The sequence below is a fragment of the Rana temporaria genome, chromosome 4, assembly GCF_905171775.1.
Source record: "Rana temporaria chromosome 4, aRanTem1.1, whole genome shotgun sequence".
NCBI lineage: Eukaryota > Metazoa > Chordata > Amphibia > Anura > Ranidae > Rana > Rana temporaria.
The window spans coordinates 179,128,041-179,145,884 of record NC_053492.1 but is presented as its reverse complement, the minus strand read 5'-3'; the positions used below and the strand labels follow the sequence as shown (position 1 = coordinate 179,145,884).

Here is a 17,844-nt window from a genome sequence, read left to right as displayed (position 1 = left end):
AAAATAGCAAGAAATGCCTGTAACTTGATTGCTTCTTCTCAAATCTTTATTGAGCACTAACAGCAGTTTGACATCTAAAGTGCTAACATGTTTCAGCCAGAGCCTTTCTCATAGCATGCTATGAGGAAGGCTCCTGCCGAAACATGTTAGTACTGTAGATGCTGCAATACACAATACTCTGGTACTTGTACACATGATTTGGGACTTGCTCTGTCCATTTTAAATGGTTCACCCCTGAAGACCCTGCAAAATTGGTACCAGTAAATTTAAAAAAAATGAAGAAAAAAATATACCTTTGCAAATATAACATTTTACCTCAGTGATATTCCTGTCATTTAAGGGCTGTTATCAGGGTTCCAGTCATCTCTTTTGTTTCCCATTCCATGTCTTTTACCTCTACATGCAGCTCAAATCAATGATTTTCATCAAGGAAAGCATCTACTGATCTTTTTAGCTGTAAAAATGCATGTTCACAATTGCTGGTTTAGGATAACATGACATGAGGAATGGTCTGGGCCTAAATAAACTTTAACACTGTCTGCGTTCTGCAGTTTTTGTTGTATATTTACACCTGCCAATTATAAGGATGAAGTTCTTATATATAGAAATAAAAATCTTCATTTTATGGCTGTTGCCACATAAAGCATTTGGGTTAATTTACTAAAAGGAAATAGGCCATTCATTTTTCAAAGGCATTTTCCCTTAGCTGTGAGAATGTTGGGAAACTGGGCTGACTTCTATCATTTAATCATGTACAAGCAAAAATTTGAATTTTCACTGCATTCACTTAGCTAAGTGAAAATTCCCTTGCAAAGTGAACAGGCTATTTGCCATTGGTAAATTAATCCAATTGAATTAACAAAGTACACAGACAGCATAACATTTGTATCACATTTTTATCACAGTGGTATGTTTATCCTTTGATTGGTTGTGTTTCTGTTTGATTCTGTTGGTTCTGTTTTTCCCTACCTTTATGCTGGCTCCACACTCATCATTTTCATCCACGTTTAACTATATTTTCATTAAAAAAAAAGAATGCAACTTTCCACCAACTTCATCTAGCGCATGGGTTGGTGATAGGGTGCATTGATATGCTCATTTGTTTTTGTGATTAAAATCTGGTTAAAAGCATTTTAAAGTGCCTTACAATTGACCAACAAGTATTGTTGATGTCTGCTTTTAGATCCACGTATTTCCTGGTTTCAAATGAACAAACAATAATATAAGGGGTTATAAGCAAGCAATCTTGCCTTTGAAGGCCTTGGAGGGGGTTTAGATTAATTTTGAAAATATTTCATTTGTTGGTCACTGGCAACTAGTAAACAATGGTGGCTGAAAGCTGTTTTAAAGGCCCCAAATTGCCAGCATCCTATTTGAGCTGAAACCAGCAAATGAATAGTACATGTGGATATTTACATTCTCAATGTCTCATACAAGAAAAGAACTTCTGGAGATTTGTTTTAACTGAAGATGTATTTTCTGTGTTTAATTATGGTACCATCATTTAAAAAAATATTAAGTCAGACTAATTGATATTCAGTACAGATCATGACAATATAAAACATATATCACATTGCTTATATATTTAATTGCTGCTCACTGTTTATACTCCTTGTACAAGTTGTAACGTCTGTCACATAAAAAACTATAAAACTGATAATAAGTATAGAGTACAGACACCTGGAAGTACCTGCACTTACCTGCAGCAGCCTGCAGTCCCCAAAGTTTTGGGCCAATCCTGGGCCATTATGATCAGGCAAAGCTTTGGCACTTCCTCCCACCCTACTGACATATTGATTGGCCCATCAGAATGGAGTTGTGCCCCACTGGCCAATAGAAATGTTCATGAAAAAGAAGCTTAGACATGAGGATGTGATGAAACTTTTCCCAATCAGAATGTCTTGTAGCAACTGGGACTGCATGCAGGTACCTAACTTTATATATAATAGTAGTTTTTTTTTTATAGTGACAGATTGACTTTATTAATGCTACTAAAGGTGATGGATGTCAAACTTTGACACTCCTTCCCTGACTCGGTTCTTACTTTTTTGGAATATTGAGTCAAATTTTTTGATTGAAAAATCATCTAAATAGAGACAGAGTTGCAAAGTAAGTCTATTCCTATTCCACAGGTCAACTGTGATCTAATAAAAGTGTCATGGCTTCTTTCAGGTAGTAGGTGTGACCTTGAAGAAAAAGTGGTTCAGTCTTCCAAAAAGTGACTTGACCCCAATTTTGGTGGGTTATTATTTATTTTTCTCTACAAGGAAATTATTCACCTGCATGCATAGCTATATAAAGTTGTGTAACCTCAAGATTTATTTCTGTAGGACTAATATAGTGTATGCATTTAGAAGCATGCTGGTAGATGTAGCAAAAATATAGGTTAGATTTTCAGAAAAATGTTGTGACGTTGTGTAACCTTTTATCAATGAACCAGAATGCACCTGCAGCAATGAGCAGCTGACTATGGCTCTTAGTATCTGGAAGGGAAAAGCTGCCATAATGATAAGGCAAGGAGACTTGATTTTTAGTTAGTGTCCTCACTTATTCATTTTCACATGAAAAGGTGCTATTCCTTCCATGTAAACCTGACATATCCTTTGTTCATTACTTTTAGCTTATTGATTTGAGCAGAACAGTAAAATTATATTGTTTTGCACCGATTTTACCTTTTTCAAAGTGTACCTGCCACTTAAACACAGTGGAAGCAGCAAACAATAGATTCCTTCCCCAACAGTAAATATCTTTTAGCAATAATTTTCCCCTAGCAACAATAGATCCTCCACTAGCAACAATAGACCCCTCTGCAAAAATAGATCCCCTGCAGCAAAAATAGATTCCCCAGCAGCCAGCATCAGTTCACCCCAGAACCCCTTGTCATTACATACATCAAAGCTGGTGGCGCCGAAACTGCGTTCCTGCTGAAAAAATGCCCTGGTTATACTGCAAAACCAGCATTATAGAGGGCATTATCAGATGGATTCTAACCATTCTACTAGATTCATCTACTAAAAATGTACTACTATTACTATTATTATTACTACTACTATTCTAGTTCATCTACTAGAAAATTAAAACAAGTTTTGGCTTTAGATATGCTTTAAAGGCATTTAAAGCTAAAAAAAAATAATTCAGTTTCAGATACAGTGTACAGTGTAGCTCCATAACTACTGGGGAATTTTAATTTCTCCTCTCTCTCTGTGGGACAGAAAATGATGGAAAACACTTTACATTTTTACATTTGTCATAAGGGGCAGAAATATTTCAGTGGGGACAACTGTTGCAATAACAATTGTCTATGTGCACATTTTTGTTCACTTTAAAGTAAACTTTACCTAAAAGGGAAAGTTGTACTTTAAGTACTCCTACCCCCCCCCCCCCAGCACACTTGGAATGTCATTTATGTTGGAGGGCCTAGGTGATCCAAAAGGAATTGTGGGTTTACTGTTACTAAAGAATACAGACTTTTTTCCTTGTCATTGACAGAACTAAACATTACAAACTACAAAGGGCCAGATCCACAGAGCGAGTACGCCGGTGTATCTACTGATACGCCAGCGTACTTTAAAATTTACCGCATCGTATCGTTGTTTTGAATCCTCAAAACAAGATACGACGGCTTCTGGGTTAGATCTGACAGGTGTACGTCTTCATACGCCTTCGGATCTAAGATGCAATACTTCGGCGTCCGCTGGGTGGCGTTCACGTCGTTTTCCGCGTCGGGGAGGGAAATTAGCTATTTCCGACGATCCACGAACGTACGAGTGGCCGGCGAATTTTTTTACGGCGTCTGTAGTCGGCTTTTTTCGGCGTATAGTTAAATCTAAATGGAAGTTCTGTCATTCTAGAATCATTCTATGTACTCATGGCATGGCCTGATTTCAATTTGTTCACAACTGATGTACGGTGCTTACAGTATATACATGCTTCACTATGCCACCCTTCTCCCCACATCTGGCTCATTGGAGTGGATAGAGATAATGGGTAGACATGAAGTTATTTGGCCAGATAGGACATTGCTCCAGTTTTTATTCTTGTGAATATTTTTTAGCCCACCAATGCAATCTAACTGTGAATAGGCGACCGGTACACTTTCATTTACAAGAGGTTGCATGAAGCTGATCCAACTGGAGCTTTTTTAAAAATAGAGCAGCTGCTTATTTCATCCAATCAGATTTCAGCTTTTATTCCATGAATTGCACTGTAAGAGAATGGAACATGCGGCCTAACTATGTACTATGGGCAACAGCTCTATGTTTGACAGTTCATAAATTGATTCTGCTGTATATGAAGTATGCTTGTCAATGTGCAGTAGTAATTAAAGCAGCATTTGAAGCAAACATTGTAAATATTAGTATCAATTCTTCTACATCCAGGGCTGGTGTATTAAAGGCACAAAAAAAGGATATTTTTTTCCAGACACAGATTTTAAATAAGTTTTCTTTTTAACCAAATTATTGTTTTTTACATTTTTTTTTTAAGTTTAGAAATTAGTTGGATTTAGCTGACCTTGAGATATGTTTTTACAAAAAAGCATAAAGTTTGATGCAAAAAAAAACAGAATGATAACTCGACATCAGGCAATAAGCTTGTTGTCTAAGCCATAAAAGTCTTAAAATGTCTGTAATGTATGTACTTTACAAACTCTGTATATCCCAGAAAAAAATGCTCCTGTCCACATTTTAGGCACGCTATACACGGTTTGAATCTCAGCTGGTTCCTACTGAATCGGCCGAGATTCAAACTGTGTATGGGCAGGCTGAATGTACTAAGTTGATCGATTGATCAACTTGGGTACGACCAGCCTGCCAGAGCTACATACAATCACTAGCGGCTACTATAGCCGCTAGCAATAATCACTGTCTTCTCCTGGCAGGGATGGCTTACACCCCCCCCCCCCCCCCCCGATGGAAGAATACAATTGCTCTGTAGAAGGAATTCTCCTGTCAGCACTCTTTGTGTTGATGGGGGAAATTGAGTGCATTTTTTTCCTGCAACCCATAGTTGCAGGAAAGAAATTCACACCATGTATGGCCGTCTTTCCATAAGTATCAGTAAAGTCTACTTTCTTTCATAATAATAGTTAGCTTAAAAAAATTTTTGTTTTTTAATTATTTGCTATGTGTTGTAGTGATGTCAGTACATAAGCATCACTATCCCATTTGCATTTTTAAACTACACAATAAGGGGCTATTATGCTTTAGAAGCTAGGGTGATGTTTAATCTCAGTCTGGTGTTATGTAGAAGGAACTTGGTGACCCATGCCCAGCAGTCCTTTTCATCCATCATATCAGGTAAGACAATTTCCGGCTGCTTAACAGAGCTGATTAATTACACAGTAATTTTCAAAGTTCATTTCAAACACCCAGTCAAATCATTCAAAAGTTAAGAAGTTCACAAGAAACATGTTTGAAGAAAACATGTTTATTAAATCAACAGTGCAAAGTAATAATTTAATATACCCCCCTATATAAAAGTATACCTAGAAAGCCTCAGAGTATTTAAATGTACATTGTTCAAAAGTGTACAGCTCTTTAACACATACAATTGTATCACATCCAAATAACAGAAACAAAATATTATAAATTTGAGAAAATGTGGCTTTTTTCAATTTTTTTAACAGAATAAATGCTGCTTTAATCTACTGTGACAATATGGATAGTATAGCATGATATCTTTCACTGCTATGAAGATATTCCTATATAGATAGCATGTTTTATGCTTACAATACACTTTTGCGGATGTCATATGTCTAAACTCTCCACGGGACACGCTGAATTGTATTTAGACACAATTAAGCAGAAGCAAGAAACACTGAATTAGTATGTCATGTGCAGGTTTAATGAAGTGTTCTTCATCATAGTAAAAAACCATAGGGGACATCCAAATAGAGTTTTTATTTATTAATATGACATATTCATTTTACAAAGAATCAATTAAAAATTTCAATTAGAATGGCATTCATGCTTTCTTTTTTAGGTTTGTATGACGTAAGAAAGGATTTGATCATTTTCAGGTCCCTACTGCTTTCTATGACACCCACCCATGTTTAGGCCTAGTATGACATGAGTTAATGTTCCTCTTTCCACTATCTGGAGTAATATCTATGAAAATTCCAATATGAATTCTTTAAAACTATATATGGAGACTGCACTTCAAAAAAAGGAACCAGGAAATTCAGCCCTGGGAGAAGGGAGGTCTTCCTTATAATAGTTATATTAAACAAGAAATACCTGGGGATCAAATTCCACCTCCATTGATCCAAAAGAGGTTTTAGGTTGACAACCAATTTAACAACATGAATTGGCTTAAGCTGGCAGGGTAACTACAGCTCTGAGTACTTTTTAAACCAAACTGGCCATTTGAAAGCAAATGTGTATGCTGAACTATACAAATACAGTGCCTAGCCTACAGTCATTTCAGTTTAATTAACAAAATAGAAAGAATGTTTAATTTATGCGTAATTTATAAGTAAATATTAATATTTAATGTATGTTGTTGACTACGTATAGCAGTTGCACTAATGACAGTGATATGTTGAATTGGGTGTTGTGGAAACGTTGGACCTAAAAATGCCAAAGCACTGTATATATACGTATATATACTATATATACTGTATTTGCAAACAGTTACTAAAAAGAAAAAACAGAGGGGGATTTCTTGTGTGAACTATGTATGCAATAGAAAGTTTACATCTTCCAAAGGCTCTAGCAGATCAATTGTAAAGTATAGTGCACATAATGTTGTATAACATCAATACACCCAACTGAAAAAAATAGCTTATTTGCTATGATCTAAAATTCAGCAGTGTCCAAAGCAAATTCTAAAGAACCACACTGTGATATAGCCAGTCAACCAATGACCTGCTTTTAAAATATCAGAACAATGTAATCTTTTGACTAGAATTCAACATGCTTTTTCACAAAGGTGATAACAATAGAGTAACATACTATGATTTTCCTTAAAAAAGCAAATATACTTATACATGGTTGGGTTTAAAACATTAAAGGTTTTCCTCTTTAGGGTCCATAATGCCTCATAAGGTAAGCTCTATATGGAAAAAATAGGATGCACATTATGAAAACTAAAAATAGATACAGTATTTGATTGTGGCCCTAAGCTTGTAGATAATGTTGGTACTTATCTTAGACTTTGTTCACACATGCGTAGCTTTCCTAGGCATGTCAAAACACTTAGGTGAAAGCAACAAATTGTAGCATTTGACTGTAATATTTTATACATTTTTGTACTACAATTTATGTGTACTGTATTTGTATACATTTACACACTTTAACAACAATCTACTTGCATCAGTACGTATACCAGGGGCATAACAATGAATCATGGGGCCCCATAGCAACATTTTGATGACCCTTTCAGCTACCTCTATCTGTGGCAGTTGGCAGTGTCAACTGTGACAATATATGTTATTGATCGTAAGAGAAACAATGTCTAAGCCAGGGACAGGCAGCATAAGGAATGTAAGCATACTCAGTTAGAAATAATAATAACCATCATGACATTTTATATTTTGACAACATTTTTAATGCTCTTGTACACAGCAATGATTAAAACTACTTTCATTTCTGGTTTCTTTAGCTATCTCAAAGTTGTTGTCCTAAAAGACACTTAGCAGTTTTTAGGCATATACAGGCATACCCCACTTTTAAGTACACAGTGAGGTTTATTTACTATCGCTGGAAAATGCAAAATCAGGCTCACCATAGAAACCAATGAGCTTCCAGGTTTTATTGCCAGATTTAATCGAACAAGCTGGGGTTAGAAGCTCATTGGTTTCCATGTAGAAGTGAGCCTGATTTTGCATTTTCCAGTGATAGTAAATAACCCCCATTGTATACTTAAAAGTGGGGTATGCCTGTAGTATACATTTCAGTCTGTAGCAGAAGCTCAGTCTATAGGCTGCTAAGGCAGCTAATCAAAGGCGTCCCACTACACAGGGAGGGAGGGATCTGTCACCAGGAACAATCCTTGTCTAACTTCAGCTCTTCTATACTTGAAACTTCAGAGTTTAGTTTTTCTGAACATCTTCCCTAATAGGGCCCCCCTCCCACCCCAGGCCCTAGAGCAGGCACATGTGATGGCTTGTTACACCCCTGTTGTATACATTTAAAATTGTTGATATATATTCACATGGGCTTATATCAATCAGAGTGGGTTTCCTACAAGATAAGCTGACCAAAATGCACATACTTGAAATCAATCAGATTAAAGCGGATGTGCCACGGGAAAAATATATTAAAAGCCAGCAGCTACAAATACTGCAGCTGCTGACTTTTAATATAAGGACACTTACCTGTCCTGGAGTCCAGCGGCGATCGCAGCAGATGACGAGCCGATCGCTCGTCACCCTGCTGCTCCCCCCTCCATCCTCGGTGAGGGAACCAGGAAGTGAAGCGCTGCGGCTTCACTGCCCGGTTCCCTACGGCGCATGCGCGAGTCGCGCTGCGCCCGCCGATTGGCTCCCGCTGTGTGCTGGGAGCCGAGTGTTCCCAGCATACAACGGGGGACGGACGGGAAGGAAGGAAAAAACCCGTCCTTTGCCCGTATCGTAGGGCCGGAAGTGGGTGCAGATACCTGTCTGTAGACAGGTATCTGCACCCCCCTCCCCCCTGAAAGGTGTCAAATGTGACACCGGAGGGGGGGAGGGTTCCGATCAGCGGGACTCCACTTTAGAGTGGAGATCCGCTTTAAGATAAATACAACGCATATAGAAGCATGAAGTTACTAATGTGAACAACAGCCTCTCTTAGCATTACAGCATTACACTTACTGGAGGTTACTGCAAATTAACAAAGATATATACAGTACTGCTTAGGCAAATTACACCTTAGGTGTTTCTTTTTAAAATGTTAGTGCTGTAATTTCTACTTGCTTTTTCTACGATGTCGAGAAAGCAAATGCTTATTGATTGCCATTGGGTATTAGACTTTCACATAATACCAATCTAACTTGCAGCTATCTGCAGTAAGCATTTGAAAAAATGTCCTCCACGCAGTTGAACAGCGCTGTGGAGCAGTAAGTTCCAGAGTCCATTACTATGGACATTACTATGTCACTTCTTCACTCAGCACAAGTGTTTTCAAACGTTTAAATGCACATGCTTAAAAAACACGGCTCTGTTTACTTTTACACCAAAAATGACCAAACCTCTTGCTTTCTGATTATGTATTAGACACTCTCCCCAGTCCTTAGGTGAACAGGTGACTATTCATTCCACTCATGAGGACAGTTTCTTTTAACTACTTGCCGACCTGCCGCCGTCGTTTTACGGCAGCAGGTTGGCTCCCCTGCGCGAGAGCCCGTAGCTCTACGTCTCGCAGGATACTAGGGGCGCGTGCGATTGCTCGTTACAGAGCGAGGACCGGGAGCTGTGTGTGTAAACACACAGCTCCCGGTCCTTTCAGGGGGGGAAATGCTGATCCTCTGTTCATACAACATATGAACAGAAGATCAGTGATTTTCCCTAGTGAGGCCACCCCCCCCCACAGTAAGAACACACCCAGGGAACATACTTAACCCCTTCCCCGCCCCCTAGTGTTAACCCCTTCACTGCCAGTGGCATTTTTCTAGTAATCCAATGCATTTTTATAGCACTGATCGCTATAAAAATGCCAATGGTCCCAAAAATGTGTCCGAAGTGTCCGCCATAATGTCGCATTACTGAAAAAAAAATCGCTGATCGCCGCCATTACTAGTAAAAAAAAAATATTAATAAAAATGCCATAAAAATACCCCCTATTTTGTAAACGCTATAACTTTTGCACAAACCAATCAATAAACGCTCATTGCGATTTTTTTTAAGAAAAATATGTAGAAGAATACGTATCGGCCTAAACTGAGGAAAAACAAAAGTTTTGGGATATATTTTTGGGGGATATTTATTACAGCAAAAAGTAAAAAATATGTTTTTTCTTCAAAATTGTCGCTCTATTTTTGTTTATAGCGCAAAAAATAAAAACTGCAGAGGTGATCAAATACCACCAAAAGAAAGCTCTATTTGTGGGAAAAAAAGGATGCCAATTTTGTTTGGGAGCCACGTCGCACGACCGCGCAATTGTCAGTTAAAGCGACGCAGTCCCGAATCGCAAAAAGTGCTCTGGTCTTTGGGCAGCAATATGGTCTGGGGTTTAAGTGGTTAAGCCTAGTACACACCTCCAAATGTTGGGCAGCATCAACTGATTCAATAGAAACCGGATTACATTCATCCTGTGTGTTTTGCAGCCGTCCGACAGAAGCCGACCAGTCGGCCAGATTCTGTCGAGGGGGCATGACCAAAAAAGGAGATTTCTGGAGGAAGGGCATCCCCCTGTCAGCAGAGGAGATCACTGTATGAACATTTCATAGTTCGTACAGTGGCTCCAACCACTGGGTTGAACAAAAAAAACTAGTAGTGTGTACCAGGCTTTACCTGAAATCACAGGCATACTGTTTATGTTTGAATCACACTTTAGTCTACTCAGCCCACTGTCTTACCATAAAGTAGAGAATTGGGGGACCTCTGACTTTCTCATGCTGTAACAATCATGTGATCCTTAGCACCTCCCTCTACCAGAATTACCCCATATATAACAATGCCAGCATAAAATGAATAACAATTTATTGCTCTCACAAGATTAGAAAGCGTATAAAAATTTCCATGGCTGATGACTTCTGACCCAGGTTTCACCTTTCTGACTTCATCATGGGATGAGAGAAAACCTAAATACTAGTGTCTGATACTTATCCAGTAAGGTAGAGGTTTAGGAGGCTGTGGCATGTAAGCAAACAGGGCTGTGTCTTCAACAGCATATATGTTTGAAATTTTGCAATTACTTGTTGTAAGTAAAGGAGTGATATACATTTTAGACCTTATAGTTCAACGGCGCTGTTCAACTCTGTGGGAAACATTTTTGCCAAACACTTGACATTTGCAGATAGCCACAAATAAGTGTGTTTTTATGTGAATGTTTTGTACTATTTGATCAAATTGGTTGTTTTTTTTCATACCTAATATGGGTACCTCATACCTTGCAGATAGTTATTTCACTTTGCACTGGCAAGACATGTTTGTAACATTTCCATATATAGCATAAACCATAAAATTCAGCCTACCAATATAGTGCCATTTCTTCTTGTATATATGCCTACTCTATTTTCACCAAAACCAATTAAACCAAAACTGACTGGACAGATAAACACAAATGAGCAAAATCTTTTCACCCCGTTCCACAACTCTTCCACCTGATGAGCATCTATAACATACTTAATCTCCAATATGCTCGTCAGATTTCTGAGCATTCCTATGCCCTATAACTGCAATGACTATTTATACCCCTGCTCCCTTAAAACTTTTGGCCACTTTTTTACATTCTCAGAACAATATGTTCCAACATAGCAATGTTTTATTAACATACAGTTTTAAATCTGTGTTCTAACATTGACACATTCTGATAGAGAGACAGGTGACACAATATAATGTTTTCTAACACAACGGTATGTTCCGTCTTATAAGTTTATATGCATTACATTTCTATTTATTGTACATTGACATGTTTCATCACACAACCACAAATTCATATTTTTCCCATTGTGTTCATAGTTCATTAAATTATGTCAATTAAAACAGCAGAGTACATATTTTATTTTCAATAAATGTATTCAGTATGGTATTTTTTTTTTTGGTAGACTAACATATTAATTGTCTTCCTACATTCCTACAATTTGATGAAATGGCACACATTAGCTCCTGAAAATAAGCTCATTTGTGTGCATATAGGAGCCACCATCACATGACATTCCACACCCACCTGAAGAGAAGGAATTTTAATAATTTACTATCAGTATTTGGTGAGAGGTTAAAGAAATAGAACCCCGGTCAGTTTTTTTTCTGTCCTTTTCCCTGCTTGGAATTAGTATTCTTTCTATTTGTTCTGGTGGCCATTAGCACTGGGATTCTAATTTGGGTTGTCAAAATGCCTAAAAGGGATTTCTTCTCCCTTCCTGTCCTGTTTTTTCAACAGGACAGAAATTGAAGAGAAATCTACCAAATGAGACACAGGTCACAAAAAACAAAAACTGACAAGAGTTTTAAACCATTTTGTATACTAAAATTAAAGTTTTGGGTATAGATAAACTTTAACAGACTCGTGCTGTTATTGCAATTTTATTTCCTCCATTTGTTGGCTTCTCCAATTAAAAATAAAAATATTTATGTATAACTTTTTATTTTTGTGTCTATAGTTATTATACTTTTCAATCACTTTGTTTTGTCAATCTCCAGTATTAATATCTATGTTCACGCAAGAATCCCATATGCCATTGAATATGAAAGCCTATTCAGCTGCATCACGTAATCAACTTTTGTGTTTAAACTAACATGCTTTTTTCTCAATAACTTTACTACTATTTTAACTTTTTTTATATTATTCAAATGCCAATGTAAAAATTGATCATGACGCTGTATTAACCAGTTAAACATACCATTGCCATTAGCTCACTTTGCTTTGCAAAAACTTGGGCTTAGTGGCATGTTCTATTGGGGGGTGGGCTTGTGATAATATTACCTTTTCCTGACACAAGCCATTGTGTATTTCACTATTGTAGGGGAAAAGCTCTAGGGCGGCAGATAAGGCTGTTGCCATGGTGATGAAGGAGATACCGAGACAGCCGTCTGCAGAGGAAAAGCCCCTCCTTTCTATGACATCACAGGTGGGCTGTACCCGGATTTTAAGAAACTGACACATGCAACTAGCTCTTAAATTAAAAATTCACTGCTTTAAAAGTGTTTTAAAAGAGACTATATGAATTCTCTGTACTAGTTATTTTCAAACACTTGAAAATTAATAATGTTATGTCAAACAATGACATTTAATAAGCCAAATGCATTCATGGGCACAATATGCATATGTCAGTTTTGCAGTACAGTGCTTTATTTTATTATGTATGTGATGTTTCAATGATTGTGTTGTACTGAAATAGATAACTGCTTTGCCTACTTCAGTAAGTCTTGCAGACTAAGTTGCTATGTGCTTGTGCATTGGTTTGTGTGCTTTTGTGTAAGCCTGCTTATTTCTCACATCCAAAATGTAGTGAATTTCCTAAAAGATTAATTAAACAATATTAAACATTATTTTTGTTAAGTAATTGGATCTTCTGAAATGGGATATCACTTTTTCTTTGTCCCCATGGAAACCTGAAGACTTTAAAACTCCCAAATTTGAAATGTTTTTTTCCGCTGACTTGAGAAAAAGGAGGGAGACTATGTGGCAGTTTTCTCATTGTTTCATTATCTCACTACCTTTCTTTCTCATACATTCTGAGATCTTCAAAGCTAGCCTTTCTTCCTAGTGGCCAAGACCTGTTTAGATCAATCCAGGAAAAAATCCAAACATCCCTAAATGTAAATTCATTCAAAAGCCCAATTCCATAAAGAATCGGCCATTATAATTACCATCTGTGTGTGTGTGGTCAATTAATCATCTCATGCTTGTTTTTTTTACCATGGTTCCAATGCTTTCCAACACATTCTGAAAACACTGAGAAAAAGAAAAACAGAACATCTAGCAACTCAACAAAACTAAAGAACAAACTGGTTCTGCATTTTCTTTATGGAACTTCAGCTAGTAGGATATATGTGAACAAATGCCAAAAAAACACTGTCCCCTCTAACCCCAATATTACACCTTTTTATTGCAAAATAAACCAAATACACCTGAGATAAAATGTTTCTCAACTGGAGCAGTTCCCTATCAGCTTTTAATTTTTTTTTTTCTTGAAATCTAGAAATACCAGTTGAGACAGAACTTGTGTGGCCATTGAGAGAGGTACAGGCAAATATCTTGTTTTGACATAGAATACTTTCAAAGTACAGGTTTACATAAACTAAGGCAGGGTATATACAGACCGAAAAGTGTCTAATTCAGCAGGAACAGGCCAAATTTTGAGTTTGTGTGTGCCACTGTCTGTTCTAATAACCAGCTGATCTCTGTATTCTAATGGGGAGCCCTGCTGTTAGAATACAATAGCTCAGTGGGAGAGGCCCCTACATTAACATTGAATGTGTTGTTGCAGGGATCTGTCAGGTTTTTTTTTGTTCAACTTCCTGTTTGAAAAAAAAATTAACGTGTATACCCTGCTTAAGTCTCAATTCCGCTCCTATCCCCCAGCATTAAAATATGTTCTCTTTTTAGAAGCTGATTTATTCAGTTCAACATTGTTAGTTTGAAGAAACATTTCTTATGTAGGTATGCAAAGACAAGGGGCTTAGTTACTTAGCCATGCATGTCTAGTGTATATACAGATCCAAAACAATTGTTTTTATAATTTGACAATTCAGTCAGACAGGAGCAGCTTGAGAAGGAGCTTTAAGAGTCCAAAGTGGGTTAAACAAATAATGTTTTCCATTTTGCAATCAAAATAAGTAGCAATTCAAGTGTTGCTAAAACTGAATGCATTCAAAAAATATAAATAAGATACAGAGAGGTACTCTTTATTAAGGTTAAGTGAGTACTTATTTTTAATTATGTCATTTTTTAAATCTATTGCTGGTATAATTAATTAGAATTTAATTAATGTATAATTAAATTGGACCATGTGGAAAAATGTAAAATAGCTCCCACAATGCAAATACATGGAATATGATGCTTATAATAAACCCCATGTTTATTTAGCTTAGAGTATGAATTATTTGTCTACAAATTTAGTTTCTAGATGTTTTGACATTTTGTTAGGAATATTTTAAATGCCATCTCATCTGGCCAATGAGAACAAATAAATTGATGGAACAAAACCTTAAACCATTTGAACTGAAGGGTGCTGATTACTGTACACTTTGTGTTGATTTACTAAAACAACAAAGGTTGTTTACTTAGCAAAGGGAATTTTCACTTTACAAAATAAATGATCAAAAGTAGATAATGTAAAAGTGTGTGTACTTTTAATACCTAGTCGTGGGCAAGGAAAGTTTAAAATTTAAAAACAAAAAACAGAATGTTTGCTTGCACGTCATTGGATGACTGAAGTTAATGTAATCTTGCATTATAAGAGCTTGTTCATGCTACCACTTTAAGGGGGTTGTAAACACTCATATTTTTTCACCTTCGGCGGCTACGGACGCCAAATGCAGGACCCGGAGTGCACCCACAAGGTAACCCCCTTGGGAGAGCGCTTCCCATAGGAGGTTATCGAAAGCAGAGAGGAGCTGATAGAGCCACAGAGGGACCCCAGAAAATTGCGTTTTTGGGCCACTCTGTGCAAAACGAGCTGCACAGTGCTATACAATGCCCCCTTACTGTCTGTCAAATTCTCTCTGAAGAATGATTGAGAGAATGATTTCTCTTTGGAGACCAAAGCTAGTGTGAATGAGCCCTAAAGTCCTATTAATATGAAAAGATGCTTTGAATTCATGTCTGAATTTTGTGGATGATGGTACTCTAGGAAACAATGTATTTTATCAATGCCCATATTTATCCATTATATACCCTGAAAATTCACTTTGTTAATTGAGCAGCCAATACTCACTTAGTTAATTAATCTCAATATCTGATCATGCAGAGCATTTTTTTGGTTTTGAGTGTTTTTCAGCTATGCATTTGATTTTTTTTTGCCATTGTATTACGTGTTAAGACATTTTAGGTTGTCTCTGCCGATTAAAATGCAGTCAAGCCATAAGTTACCAGGGATAAAATAATTAATACAGTATATACAGTACATTGTTGTTTCAACCATAATTACAACAAGTTCACATGTCTTGTATGATAGAGCCAGATATTTTTCAAGTCATGTGAACTAAAAAAAGTGCTCCTTTGGACTCCTTACTAGTTAATTTCTGCAACAGGAGAACCTGTAGCAATAGGGTGCAGACTCTGATCTTAAAACAGTGAAAAAATGAACCAATCAGTACTCTGTATTTAGTAGGATAATGGTAGTATAGTTGCACTGTATGTTCAGTAATTTAATTGCCCCTATCTGGGCTAATATGAGGTCCTTTTTTAGGCATTAGAGAGCTGGATGGTTAATGTGCTCAGTGATTGGAGGTAAAGCTAGACTTCCTAGCACCAAATAAATATCTGGCAACATTTCACAAGCCTGCTGTGATGAAGCCCAAGTCTTTTCTTCCAAAACACTGTTCCTTGACTATCTCCTGGCTGGTGCAGAAAGCTGAGGTTAACTTTGCAAACAGAGGGAGCATTATTTACCATAACTCATTCATAGGCAAGTGCCTGGGACAGAAGAAAAAAAAGTGACAGAAACCAAAGAACCAAACTGTGAAAAGAAGCTTATTTTTCTGCAATTTCATATAAAGTTGCTTTGATTAAACGTTTTGAGTGAGTGAGTGAATAACGTGTATAGCGCTACAATTGCGAACTGAATCGCCTCAAGGCACTTGGTATCCATTTCCTTCTGTTTAGCCTTCAAAATAGGTGGGTCTTGAGTTTTTTCCTGAAGGCCTGGTGATTCCCTTCCGTTCGGATATTAGTTGGTAACGCATTCCACAGTCGAGGTCCTTGGACTGCAAATCTTCGTTCTCCTTTGATCTTGTATCGGGCCTTGGGGATTTGTAGTAGATTTTGGTTAGTTGATCGAAAAACGCGATTGGGGTTGTGGTATTTTATTTTCTCACATAAATATTGGGGGGCGATTCCCTGTACACATTTGTGCGTCAGGCAGAGGGTCTTAAATGTGACTCGGTCCTTTATGGCCAACCAGTGGAGGAACCTCAGGGAGGGAGTGATTGATTCCCATTTTTTTTTCCTGTTACTAGTCATGCCGCCGTGTTCTGCACTACTTGTAGACGACCAAAATGGTATTTTGGGAGTCCGAGGTAAAGGGAGTTTGCATAGTCAAGCCTGGAGTTGATAATTGTTCCAATCACTACTGCTGTGTCTTCTTTCGGGATGAAGGGAACGAGTCTTCGTAGCAGATGCAGAAGATGGTGAGATCCGCTGACTACTGATCCATGGTACATCCATTGTCATGTCGGAGTCAAAAGTGACTCCGAGGCTTTTGACTTTGGTGCTTGGGGTGATGGTTTGTCCCAAGATGGGCGGTGGTGTCCATGGTGTCCTAGCAAGTCTCTTTCGGTTTGCGTGGAGCAGAAGGAGTTCTGTTTTTGATCCATTGAGTTTAAGGTGACTCTCCATCATCCAGTTGTCTATCAAAGTGAGGCATTGTTCTAGTCTGAGGTATTGGTCCTTTTTGTTGAAAATGTTGTGACAGGGGTGATCCTTGAGGGACTCCGCATGACACAGTACATGCTTCAGAAGTGAAAGGTCCTAGTTTCACTGTCTGGGATTGATTTTCCTGGAATGATGAGAACCAGGGTAGATCCGAGTCTGCAACTCTAGCTACTTCTACGAGGCGAGTCAGTAACATTTTGTGGTCTACTGTGTTAATAGCAGCACTAAGGTCCAGCAGTATCAGAAGACATGATTCTCCTTGTCTGCTGCTTCGAGAGCATCATCCCATATTTTGAGAAGTGCTGTTTCCATCCCGTGACCTGGACGGAAACCCGATTGTAGTGGGCCCAGTAGTTTGTGGGTGTCTAAATGTAACAGCACTGGTGAGCGAGAGTGAACCACAACTGCGATTAGCAAGGATTTCAATGCGCTTCTTATGTGATAATTCAGTATTAGGCCCCAGGCGTCACTCCACACAAACAGAAGTTTGGGGGTTCTCTACATCATCTCTCTCTCACATAAAGAAAGGCGTTGAGCTACTGAGCTTGGACGCATTACAACATGCGACCAAAGCTTAGCGTTTAAAATTATAGTATGCACTAAAAGATACGAATGCACAACTGTATGCAAGTCATTATCAGTATTACATAGCGTCATGCATTAG

General features: G+C 37.8%; 1 protein-coding gene across 1 annotated transcript in view; it reads left to right on the top strand.

Moving 5' to 3' along the window:
- The first annotated feature begins 2,153 nt into the window (after positions 1-2,153).
- The window catches only part of PEX5L (peroxisomal biogenesis factor 5 like), a 184,639-nt gene continuing 168,948 nt past the window's right edge, over positions 2,154-17,844 (top strand). Inside the window, exons 1-2 of the mRNA XM_040349430.1 lie at positions 2,154-2,238; positions 12,607-12,711. Of these exons, the coding sequence (XP_040205364.1) occupies positions 12,643-12,711 (69 nt within the window). The 5' untranslated portion in view covers positions 2,154-2,238; positions 12,607-12,642. The remainder of the gene's footprint in view (positions 2,239-12,606; positions 12,712-17,844) is intronic.